We start from the raw sequence: 12,120 nt of genomic DNA on the forward strand, positions 1-12,120 counted from the left end.
CGCTCTAAATGTAGGTATTGTGATATACACTGAGGAGGAGGAGCTACAGTCTCTCATTAGAGTGAATATTAATAAGGCTCTAAATGTAGGTATTGTGATATACACTGAGGAGGCGGAGCTACAGTCTCTCATTAGGGTGAATATTAATAACGCTCTAAATGTAGGTATTGTGATATACACTGAGGAGGAGGAGCTACAGTCTCTCATTAGGGTGAATATTAATAACGCTCTAGATGTAGGTATTGTGATATACACTGAGGAGGAGGAGCTACAGTCTCTCATTAGGGTGAATATTAATAACTCTAAATGTAGGTATTGTGATATACACTGAGGAGGCGGAGCTACAGTCTCTCATTAGGGTGAATATTAATAACGCTCTAAATGTAGGTATTGTGATATACACTGAGGAGGAGGAGCTACAGTCTCTCATTAGGGTGAATATTAATAACTCTAAATGTAGGTATTGTGATATACACTGAGGAGGAGGAGCTACAGTCTCTCATTAGGGTGAATATTAATAACGCTCTAAATGTAGGTATTGTGATATACACTGAGGAGGAGGAGCTACAGTCTCTCATTAGGGTGAATATTAATAACGCTCTAAATGTAGGTATTGTGATATACACTGAGGAGGCGGAGCTACAGTCTCTCATTAGGGTGAATATTAATAACGCTCTAAATGTAGGTATTGTGATATACACTGAGGAGGAGGAGCTACAGTCTCTCATTAGGGTGAATATTATTAACGCTCTAAATGTAGGTATTGTGATATACACTGAGGAGGAGGAGCTACAGTCTCTCATTAGGGTGAATATTATTAACGCTCTAAATGTAGGTATTGTGATATACACTGAGGAGGCGGAGCTACAGTCTCTCATTAGGGTGAATATTAATAACGCTCTAAATGTAGGTATTGTGATATACACTGAGGAGGCGGAGCTACAGTCTCTCATTAGGGTGAATATTAATAACGCTCTAAATGTAGGTATTGTGATATACACTGAGGAGGCGGAGCTACAGTCTCTCATTAGGGTGAATATTAATAACGCTCTAAATGTAGGTATTGTGATATACACTGAGGAGGAGGAGCTACAGTCTCTCATTAGGGTGGATATTAATAATGCTCTAAATGTAGGTATTGTGATATACACTGAGGAGGAGGAGCTACAGTCTCTCATTAGGGTGAATATTAATAACTCTAAATGTAGGTATTGTGATATACACTGAGGAGGAGGAGCTACAGTCTCTCATTAGGGTGAATATTAATAACACTCTAAATGTAGGTATTGTGATATACACTGAGGAGGCGGAGCTACAGTCTCTCATTAGGGTGAATATTAATAACGCTCTAAATGTAGGTATTGTGATATACACTGAGGAGGAGGAGCTACAGTCTCTCATTAGGGTGAATATTAATGACGCTCTAAATGTAGGTATTGTGATATACACTGAGGAGGAGGAGCTACAGTCTCTCATTAGGGTGAATATTAATAACACTCTAAATGTAGGTATTGTGATATACACTGAGGAGGAGGAGCTACAGTCTCTCATTAGATCATATTATTGAACAATTATTGGATAATTATCAAAACCACCTTATCGCCCAGGCCCAGTGACTGACGCGTGCGCGCACACACACGCACACACACACACACACACACACACACACACACACACATATATATGCGAACACAAATCACATCAGCAGGGTGAAACTGAAAACAGGCTTGGTTTCTTATGTCGATATTTTTGTCTGATGATGATTCTGATGTCGGACGTCTAAAGCTCATCACAAACATCCTTTCTAAACGATTCTAAATGATTAAAAAAAAATTAATTACTGGTAACAGTTTATAATAATAACACGCCCCTATAAATATCAAAATATGCATCTAATAGCTTCTTAATCATTGTTAATGTATGTATATTTTACATATATATTTATATATTTAAATTATTACTTTTAATCTTGGACATAATTAAATATTCCTTTATTAATTTAATAAATATAATTATATAAACATGATGTATTATTAGCATCTTAAAGCTGAATATTATTAATTATATTCAAAACATTATCCAAGTTTAGATAATCGTCAACATCAGCTGATATTATCTGATTAACTGATATATTGATCAGACCCGATTCAGGCAGGCAGTTCACACCACGCCACACTAACAGGCCTCACAGCTCCAGGGTAAAACCACAGGAGCCTTCATGTCTCGGCTGATCGACTACATTGAGGATAAGGAGGAAAATAAAACGGGTCAGTTTAACATTTCCCAACATTTAAAGACGGACATGAAGAGGGAGATCCGACACCAACAGAACCAGGTCTCACAGGAGCAGGTGTGGAACATCAGGCCTCATGTTCACACGTCAAAAGGCAAGCGCATGCATGCTCACAGCAGCGCCAACGCTACCCTACAGCCGCCTGAGCGCCGAGCGCCGAGGTCTAGGCCAGGTTAATGACGCGAGAGTCAGAGGCCGTAAGAGCCTGGATTTCAGAGTTCATCTATTATTACTGTTATTAATATCAGTAGGATTATTAATTACTGAATGACTGAGAGCAGGTAGGGTGACTCGAGGGTTATATGAGGCCTTGGGTTCTAGATCAGTGGTCTGTGAAATCGAGTTTTACAAAAGTCTTTAAAAAGCTGTAATCAATAAACGTCCTCTATTGATCAGACATCCACTGAAAGTAGCCTTTTTAGGAGCCGACGTTACTAATGTTAGCATTTGGCTAGGGATAAGCTAGTATCGTTTACGGCAATACGAGATAATTAGGCTAACCAGCTAGCACCGATTATAGCGGTTCTAGCCAACTAAGCGACTGGTAACAGTTAATTTACCAATATAAGCTAGTAACGACTACGGCTACTATATTTAGCAGCTAACCTAGCAGATATAAGCTAATACCGAATATGGCTACTATATCTAGCAGCTAATTTAGCAAATATAAGATAAGATAGTCCTAGTACCGACAACAGCTACCAAACCTAGCAGCTAATTTAGCAAATATAAGCTAGTACCGACAACAGCTACTATATCTAGCAGCTAATTTAGCAAGTACAAGCTAGTATAGACTACGGCTACTATATCTAGCGGCTAACCTAGCAGATATAAGCTAATACCGAATATGGGTACTATATCTAACCGCTAGCTTAGCAAATATAAGCTAGTACCGACAACAGCTACCAAACCTAGCAGCTAGCTTAGCAAATATAAGATACAGACTACGGCTAATATGGGAACATGGGTACCATATCTAACAGCTAGCTTAGCAAATATAAGGTAGTACCCGCTACGGCTACTGTGTCTAGCAGCTAATTTAGCAAATATAAGCTAGTAGCCGCTACTGTGTCAAGCAGCTAATTTAGCAAATATAAGGTAGTAGCCGCTACTGTGTCTAGCAGCTAATTTAGTAAATTTAGTACAGATTATAGCTACTATTTCTAGCAGCTAAGATGGCAAATATTAGATAGTACAGAGTATGGCTACTTCACCTAGCAGCTAATTCAGCAAATATTAAGCTAGTATTGGCTACGACTACGAAACCTGATGGCTAATTTAGTCAATATAAGCCAACACTGGCCACAGCTACTATACCGAAAATATGATTTTGCTATGGTAGCTATGGCTACCATACCTAACATCTAACTTAGCAAATATAAGCTAGTACAGACTATGGCTACCATACCTAACTTAGTACGTTAGCGGTTAGGCATGGTAGCCGTAGTCTGTACTAGCTTATATTTGCTAAGGACCCTCAGTTTGTCCAGTTGAACCTAGAGTCTAGTGTTACTTTGTAGGTTCTAGATTTAAAGAATATTTAAACTAAAGTAAAAATATTTATTTAAATTAGTTTAAATATAAATAAAATAATAAATAAAAATATTATTTATTAAAAATGTAAATACGTCTTGGTTAACTGATTAAATCAGGCGTGACCAGCCTACATCACCAAAAAGGCCTGTGTGCATGTACCTGCAGACCGCTGTTCTAGATAAGGCATAACCTGCGCCCGGTTCTAGATAAAGGCTAACCTGCGCTGGTAGCTGGATGTTCGGTTCTGCGATGTGGTTCCATCGCTGTTCTTCAGCTCCTCGTCCCAGCGCCTCCGTGTGTAAGAACCGCTGCGCACCAGACTAGCCGCCGAGTCCCTGAGAACCAGAGGCTACAATTGTACCGCAGCTTTCACCCACCGGGCCCGGACACTCAGCGTGCCGGTCAGCAGAACATGTTGTATCGGTTCTAAACGCAACGGTACGAGTAAAAGGAACCGAATTAAAAATGGAAAATCCGAATAAACTTTGCTACAGTACGACTAGAACCTCTAATATAAACAGTAGCAGCCAAAAGTGTGCACGCCAACGTTCTAGATAACTAAAGTACACTGAAATACTTACTTTGGCAATCAGGATGGATACTTCCAGCTTAAGTGAACTAAACTAAACTGGGTAAGTCTAAGGTTCCAACGCCAAAGTACTAGATACTTATTGTAAGACAGGTTGGCTAAATTAAACTGGAATGCCCAAAATGTTCTAGCTATTATTTGAGTACATGCTCTAGATAAATACTTTGGGTCACATGATGAGAGCAGGTAAATTACACTAAAATGCCCAACAGGTTCCAGCTATTAATTGGGCAAGTTTGAGGTACAAATCCCAAAGTACTAGATAATTACTTTGGTTCACGATTGAAATCTTCCAGGCAGTTTAAGCAAATTACATTATTTAACATTATTTTAACATGTTCTAGCTATTAACTACGTGTAAACTACAAATGTACTAGATCAAAAAGTACTAGATCATTAACTTGGAGTCACATAACCATGAATTCTAAAGCTAAAGTGTAGGTAAATTACAATGAAATGTTAGCGGTTCTAGCTAATAACAGGCAGACTGTAAGGTACAAACTCTTAAAGAAGTACTAGATAGTTACTTTGCTTAACATGAGAGTAAGTTCCAAGACTGAATTGCTCAATGTGTTCTACTATTAACTGGGAAAGAGTGAAGTACAAACTTCAACAAAGTACTAGATAATCATTTTGGGTAACAACGAAAATGTCCAAGGCAGTTTAACGAAATTACACTGAAATACCAAACAGGTTCTAGCTATTGACAGTTCTGTACATTCTCTACTCAAGTAGCTATAATTAAAACATGAAAAAATAAAATTAAAACAATATCTAGAACCTGTTGAGTCTATTAATGTGCTTCAGTTACACTGACCGTGTACCCGACCTTTCCCCAAAATGATCCCACAGCAGTTCTCTCACCCGGTTAATATCTAGAGCTTAAGGCACTGTAACAGTTTCACAACGTACCGTTACTCTAAAATGTGGGACCTCAACTAGGTGTCCAAACTTTTGACTGCTGCTGTAAATCCGGTTCTTACTGCACAGAGTACTTCGCCAGTTCCCTAACGGTGCACAACAGCAGCTGTGTGGGCCAACACACCATGCTCGGCTCACCGAGGCCCGGCATAATCACACTGCAAAACACAGCTGTGAACAGCAGGGGGCGCTGCAGCATCACACGCGCAGACACACGAGCACACGCGCTCCTCTCGTTACCTGTTCTCCTTCTCGTCGATGTCCGAGGTGCTCGCGAGTCTGCGGGGGATGGTGGGAGCCACGTATGCCAAGCGAGTTTTTTCTTTCTCCTGCGGAGTAAACAAACAAACACACAAACAAACAAACACACAAACGTTCGTTAGGACAACAGATGTCACCCATACAGTTATTAAAAGGTAATAATTCAGATTCAGTGCACGCATATTTTAACGAGTCAGGTACCGCCTAATTAAAGCCTGGTTCAGTTCTGATCCTTTGTTTTTACCACTGTGTTTTAGATAAGCACACCAGCGCCCTCTAGAGGCAATTAACAGGCATTATTCCTAGCCCACGGCAGCGAGGGTTTATAGACTAAAGCAAATCCCACCGTCTCCTAAACCACACCCATCTACCAGCTGATGGAGATCTGGAGGAGACCAAGTCCAGTGTTTGGGGGTCAGAGACCTGGGGTCAGTGATCAATCCTGGTACTCTGATTTTTCACCGAACTTCTCCTTTAAGCATTTGTCCTCAAAAGAGGTTCTACTGTGACCCCAACTCTGAACACCTCTCCTGGACAGACCTTCTCCTTGTCCTTGTTGTCCAGTGAGGAGGACAGACGAGGCGAAGAGGCCGACCGCATCACTCCGGCCGTGTCCTTCTCTTTCTGAGCCTCTTTAGTGGCGCTGATCTCCGCCAGCGCGCCGTAGCTGCCCGTCTTCCTCAGGCCCAGCCTCCAGGAGGCCGGAGACTCGTCCTTGCGCTCCTCCTCTTTAGGAGACACCTGGGACACCTTACCAGCAGGTACGCCCACCTGAGGAGAGAACGGGAGAGGAACAGAGAACAGATTGGGCTTATAGGCGACCCATTACATCAGCACAGCCCAGTACAGTCACAGGAGGGGTAGCACCTGTGTAGATGCTGGAGCTACAGTGGAAAAGCCAGGCGAAAGGTCCAGTCACACTAGCCTCACTGCCTCTGAAACTACGGTCATTCTAACGGAGAGGCTGCTTTTCCAAACACAGCTCGAATCAAAGAGCAGCTCAAGCTGAATTAAAAATCTAATCTAAGAGCAGCTCAAACCAAAACTAAAAGCAGCACAAGCTGGGTCTCAAAAAGGAAATCTAAAATCAGCTCAAGCTGAATTAAAAATCTAATCTAAGAGCAGCTCAAGCTGAATCTAAAACCGATCTAAAAGCAGCTCAAGCTGGATCTAAGAGCAGCTCAAGATGAATTAAAAATCCAAGAGCAGCTCAAGATGAATTAAAAATCTAAGAGCAGCTCAATCTAATTGAAAAATCTAATCTAAAAGCAGCTCAAGCTGGATCTAAAAGCGAATCTAAGAGCAGCTCAGCTGAATTAAAAATCTAATCTAAGAGCAGCTCAAGCTAAATTAAAAATCTAATCTAAAAGCAGCTCAAGCTGAATTAAAAATCTAATCTAAGAGCAGCTCAAGCTGAATTAAAAATCTAATCTAAGAGCAGCTCAAGCTGAATTAAAAATCTAATCTAAAAGCAGCTCAAGCTGAATTAAAAATCTAATCTAAGAGCAGCTCAAGCTGAATTAAAAATCTAATCTAAGAGCAGCTCAAGCTGAATTAAAAATCTAATCTAAAAGCAGCTTAATCTGAATTAAAAATCTAATCTAAAAGCAGCTTAATCTGAATTAAAAATCTAATCTAAAAGCAGCTCAATCTGAATCTAAAAGCAGCTCAAACTGGATCTAAGAGCAGCTCAAGCTGAATTAAAAATCTAATCTAAAAGCAGCTTAATCTGAATTAAAAATCTAATCTAAAAGCAGCTCAATCTGAATCTAAAAGCAGCTCAAACTGGATCTAAGAGCAGCTCAAGATGAATTAAAAATCTAATCTAAGAGCAGCTCAAGCTGTTAGCAACGTTAGCCTAGCATCTTGTAAACTAGAGAAGTACACGTCGGACACCAAACACGTCTGGGCTGTCGGACTGACCCGTTCGCTTATTGTAAGACTACTTTAGTACTGAGAGTAACCCGGAGTTATTCAGGGAGAGCCAGGGCAGAAAGCAGGCGGTCCTAGACCCTCTGGGACCAATCACTGCAGAAAAGGACCAACGTCAGGAGCGTTCCTCCATCACGCAAGGAGACACACCTGCACGTTTCTAGTGTGACTGCGGCTCATCGGAGCCGACCTGAACCTGCAGCACGGAGGGTGGAGGCAGAACCTACTGTGTGGTCAGAACAGGGTGGAGGTGGTGGGGCAAAAGCAGAGGGGGCAGCTGGATCCATCAAACAACACACCTGATGATCTCCGGGTGAACAGGGCCGAGAAAGGGTTAGGACACCTACATTCCTACACTGACCGACCACTTCATTAACACCACCTCCTTGTTTCTACAATCGCGGACCATTCTATCAGCTCCACTTCCTAACGACGAAGACTCTGTTTTCAGCCTCCTTTCACCCTGTTCTTAAGTGGTCAGGACCCCCCACAGGACTGACCACCACAGAGGAGGTAGTATCTGACATGGTGATGGCGAGTCCCACAGGACGCTTCCGGATATTACTGGTTGGTGGACTATTCTCAGCCCAGCAGTGATGCTGAGGTGCACCCAAATACTACCTACCTGCTCTGTGGTGGTCAGTCCTGTGGGGTGCTGACCACTGAAGAACAAACAGGGTGGAATAATGGAAGTGGCCCGTCTGGAACTACAGAACTACATAGTGCTCCTGTGTGGTCAGTGGAGCTAATAGAAAGAAGCAGATGGTGTTAATGTTATGGCTGATCAGTGTCCAGCCCTTATGTTCACACTTAAATTACAGTTAAAACTAGTTGGTGTGGTGTAGAGGGTAACGTCACAACCTCCCGGGGGTTCAAATCCCCATGTGGGTAAATACACCACTCTACACCACTCTACACCAATAAGAATCCTTGGGCAAGACTCCTACCTCCATCATAGCTCCGGATAGGAGCATCAGATTAACCCAGCGCAGATACGCTAAAGGACGGCTCACCACGTCAGGACGGTTAGTCTTAGTACTTCAACACGGGTTAGGTCAAAGTTAAAGCGATAGTTCATCAAAACAATCCCTCCGGTTCCCCCGTCTACAGTCTCAACCCAGACTCTGGAGCTACGAGGCTAATACAGCTAGCAGCTAACAAGCACTCCAACCGATCAGCACAAGGCTAACTAAATGTCCATCAGCTCAAACCGTGTGGAGGTGTCCAGTAATCTCTCATAGACGTGATTCTGTGGCTTCCGACTCTGTATGACTCAAAAACAGTCTGAACTGCATCCGTACCCCAGTCCATGTTCTAGATAACAGGAGGCTGATTCTCAGGATTTGGGGCCCTTTGACTCCCTAAATTGTAACAGGCTCACAATATAATATAATATAATATGACTTAAGCTTATGTTGGTAAATAATTAATAAATAAAATAGATTCATTCATACTTCCATGGCAAATATCAGCAATTGATGATCATTGTGTGTGTGTGTGTGTGTATATATATATATATATATATATATATATATATATATATATATATATATATATATATATATATATATATATAGCAGCATATTCTGTTGACCCCGTAACACCATCACTCCCATGTATTTTAAATCCTGCAGGCTTTTCTGTTGACCCCTGTACCCTCATCAACCCTCATGTATTTTTTATTTAGCAGCCCTTTCTGTCAACCCCTATACCGCCATCAACCCTGTAACACCATCATCCCCATGCATTTTCAATACTACAGCTTTTTCTGTTAACCCCTATACCCTCATCAATCCTGTAACACCATCATCCCCATGCATTTTCAATACTACAGCTTTTTCTGTTAACCCCTATACCCTCATCAACCCCGTAACACCATCATTCCTCATGTATTTGAAATATGTTTTTAAAAAGAACACCTTTGAGTGTGACGGGGTTGTAATGCTTGCTACTACTCAGATGGTCTATTCGAGATTACTGAACACCTCCACGCGGGTTGTGACGACATAATTAGCACCATGCTAATCAGCGTGCCACTAATCTTCCATTGCTCGTCATCTACGTTAGCCTCGTAGCTCCAGTGTGATTCTAACCCGGCTGACTGACTACATTAGGGGGAAGATGCTAATCTTGATTTGCCAAACTATCGCTTTACTCGTCACACAGCAGCAGCAGCAGCCTGTAGGCGTAAGGGCTACACGTAGCACATCCTAGCACGACGGACAGGCCTGGCGCAGCTGCAGGAAGCACTCCACGGCTGTGACGGACAGCGCGGACGGCACCATGCACTGAGCCAGTGAGAGGACAGGTTAAGGTCTTGGATTAGGCAGGCTGTGTTCTGATTGGTTAAGTACATGGTCATGGGCGGGAGATGTGCTGGTAGTCGGGAGGCTGGGAGGGAGAAGAAAAACACAAACGCTGGAACACACTGAAGCCTCACCATCGCTTTTTTGGGCACAAGAGAAATGCCAGTTTTTCGCAAGCCTTGACGCCACAATGCAGGACAGGCAGCTTCCCCCCCAGGACTGAGGGCAGCAATAATATCAGACTAAAGCCATTCACAGCAGGAGCCAGGATGTAGGAGGAACGAGAGAGAGAGAGAGAGAGAGAGCGCCACAGAAAGAGATTGAGGCAGGAGAAGGGAAAGTGAGACCCAGGAGGAGGAACAGATAGAGCAGAAGAGAGAGAAGAAAAGAGAAAGCGAGTGAATGACAGAAATAAAGAGACAGCAGTAAAAAGAACATGGACACTTTATGGGACAGGAGGAAAAAAAAACGCTCAAACAGTCAAACTCAGTATCCACTATGAATTATTTAGTGTCCACCGCTACGTATTACTCAGTATCCACTATGATTTTTCTTTACCACCCATTATGAATTCTCCTGTATCCACGTCTATGCAAATTATGCAGTATCTGCTATGAATTACTCCGTATCCATTACGTATTATTCAGTATCCACTATAATTTTCACCACCCGTTATGAATTATTTCGTATCCATTATATTTGACAACTTTGAATAATTCGCTCGATGCTCAATAATTCAGTTTACACTACGTATTAGAATTTTTTCACCGTCCACTATGAATTATTTTGTATCCACCATGAATTGCTCAGTATATGCTACAATTTTTTCAACCCAGTATGAATTATCTTGTCAACGACTGTAAATTATTGAGCGAATTATTGAGTATGTATTACTATTTTTCCACCATCCGGTATGAATTGCTCCGCATCGACTGTTATTTGACATCTCCAATTAATAATTGGGCAAATCCTTGAAATTCTGGAGCATCCAGTATGAACTATTCCGTATCCACCATTCATGCGCTTAATATTCAAAAACTACTGGGAAGTATTAAGCGATTACTATGAACTGTTCAGCATCTATTAGGAATTATTTAGAAACTACCAAGAACTATTCAGTAGCCGCTATGAATTATCCACTGTACAGACGCTCTCTGGTCAGATCCAACGTGACAGACTGTGATATATTTTTCACTTGACTGTAGTCTTCCTTCTGTCCTGTAGAGGGCAGCAAACACACAGGAACACGGAGGGGGGCCATTTTATCTCCTCTCCTCTTGTGGGCTCTACCACGCCAACACACTCGCTTTCCTGGAAATCCATCACCTCGGTCTCTCCCCCTTATAATCCAGTTCTCTCTCTCTCCCTCGCTGCTCTCTCTCTCTCTCTCGCTTTCACTTTCGGAATGGGCGCCTCTTCACCTTACAGCTCACGCCAGAACAACCGGCCTCTGAAACGAATAACCTATAATATCTAATGATCGCTTCAGTTTCTGAAGACTGGCTGGAAAACCTGGAAAACCCACTCAAGTGTCACAGGGTAGAAAACTGGGGGGCCCTGGTCTGGGCCCTTAAACCGAACACCGGCTCCTTTCAGAAAGCCTGAGCTGGGGTTGAGGCCGGGTTTCTAACTGCTGCTTACCTTTTTGATCGGTGAGGTGGGGCTGGTCACCTGGTTGGTGGGGCTGGTGGGGCTAGTGGGACTGGTGGGACTGGTGGGGGATGAGACGGTGATGCTGGCAGGGACAGAGGCTGGGGTGGGCACTGTGCTGTTCGAGGTGGAGTTACTGACCGGAGCAGATGGCTTGGTCTTGTCTGGAGAAGAGAAAGACAGGAGGAGGTCAGTGCAGCGAGTGGTAGTAGAGAAAACTCCAGCCCAGCGGACCTCAGGGGCTGTTGGTTACTATTAGCCGACTGGTACGCCATGTCCAAAAGTATTCAGACAGCTCACAGGTGCAGGTGTCCACAAACATTTGGACACACAGTATATATTTGGTCTGCTGAATACAACAGTACTGCACTGTACGAAATGCACGATCCCTGTTTGATCCAGGTCATACAGCTGCAGGCAAAAGTTTGGCACCCCAGTTCAAATGACCCACGTTGATCACTAAATTGTAAACATTTATAATAAATTAAATATTTCTTGCACATTTTTGACAATTATATATATATATATATATATATATATATATATATATATATATATATATATATATATATATATATATATAAAAAATAATCCATTTTCTCCCCAAATTGAGGGCCAATTATCCAACCTAT

At 42.2% G+C, this 12,120-nt stretch overlaps 1 protein-coding gene across 5 annotated transcripts in view; it reads right to left on the minus strand.

Moving 5' to 3' along the window:
* ppp1r12a (protein phosphatase 1, regulatory subunit 12A) overlaps window positions 1–12,120 on the minus strand; it is an 87,406-nt gene that overhangs the window by 31,803 nt on the left and 43,483 nt on the right. For 4 of the 5 annotated variants that reach the window (XR_011979065.1, XM_072674087.1, XM_072674086.1 and 1 more), the window contains exons 9-12: window positions 11,480–11,652; window positions 6,141–6,371; window positions 5,580–5,668; window positions 4,048–4,164 (exon numbers count right to left, since the gene is read on the minus strand). Coding sequence is in view for 4 of the 5 variants with exons in the window: in XM_072674087.1 (XP_072530188.1) it covers window positions 4,048–4,164; window positions 5,580–5,668; window positions 6,141–6,371; window positions 11,480–11,652 (610 nt within the window). In the remaining variant the exon portion in view is untranslated. The remainder of the gene's footprint in view (window positions 1–4,047; window positions 4,165–5,579; window positions 5,669–6,140; window positions 6,372–11,479; window positions 11,653–12,120) is intronic. The other variant, XM_072674088.1, reaches the window with a different exon arrangement.

Source organism: Salminus brasiliensis, chromosome 2, assembly GCF_030463535.1.
Source record: "Salminus brasiliensis chromosome 2, fSalBra1.hap2, whole genome shotgun sequence".
In the NCBI taxonomy this organism is placed as follows: domain Eukaryota; kingdom Metazoa; phylum Chordata; class Actinopteri; order Characiformes; family Bryconidae; genus Salminus; species Salminus brasiliensis.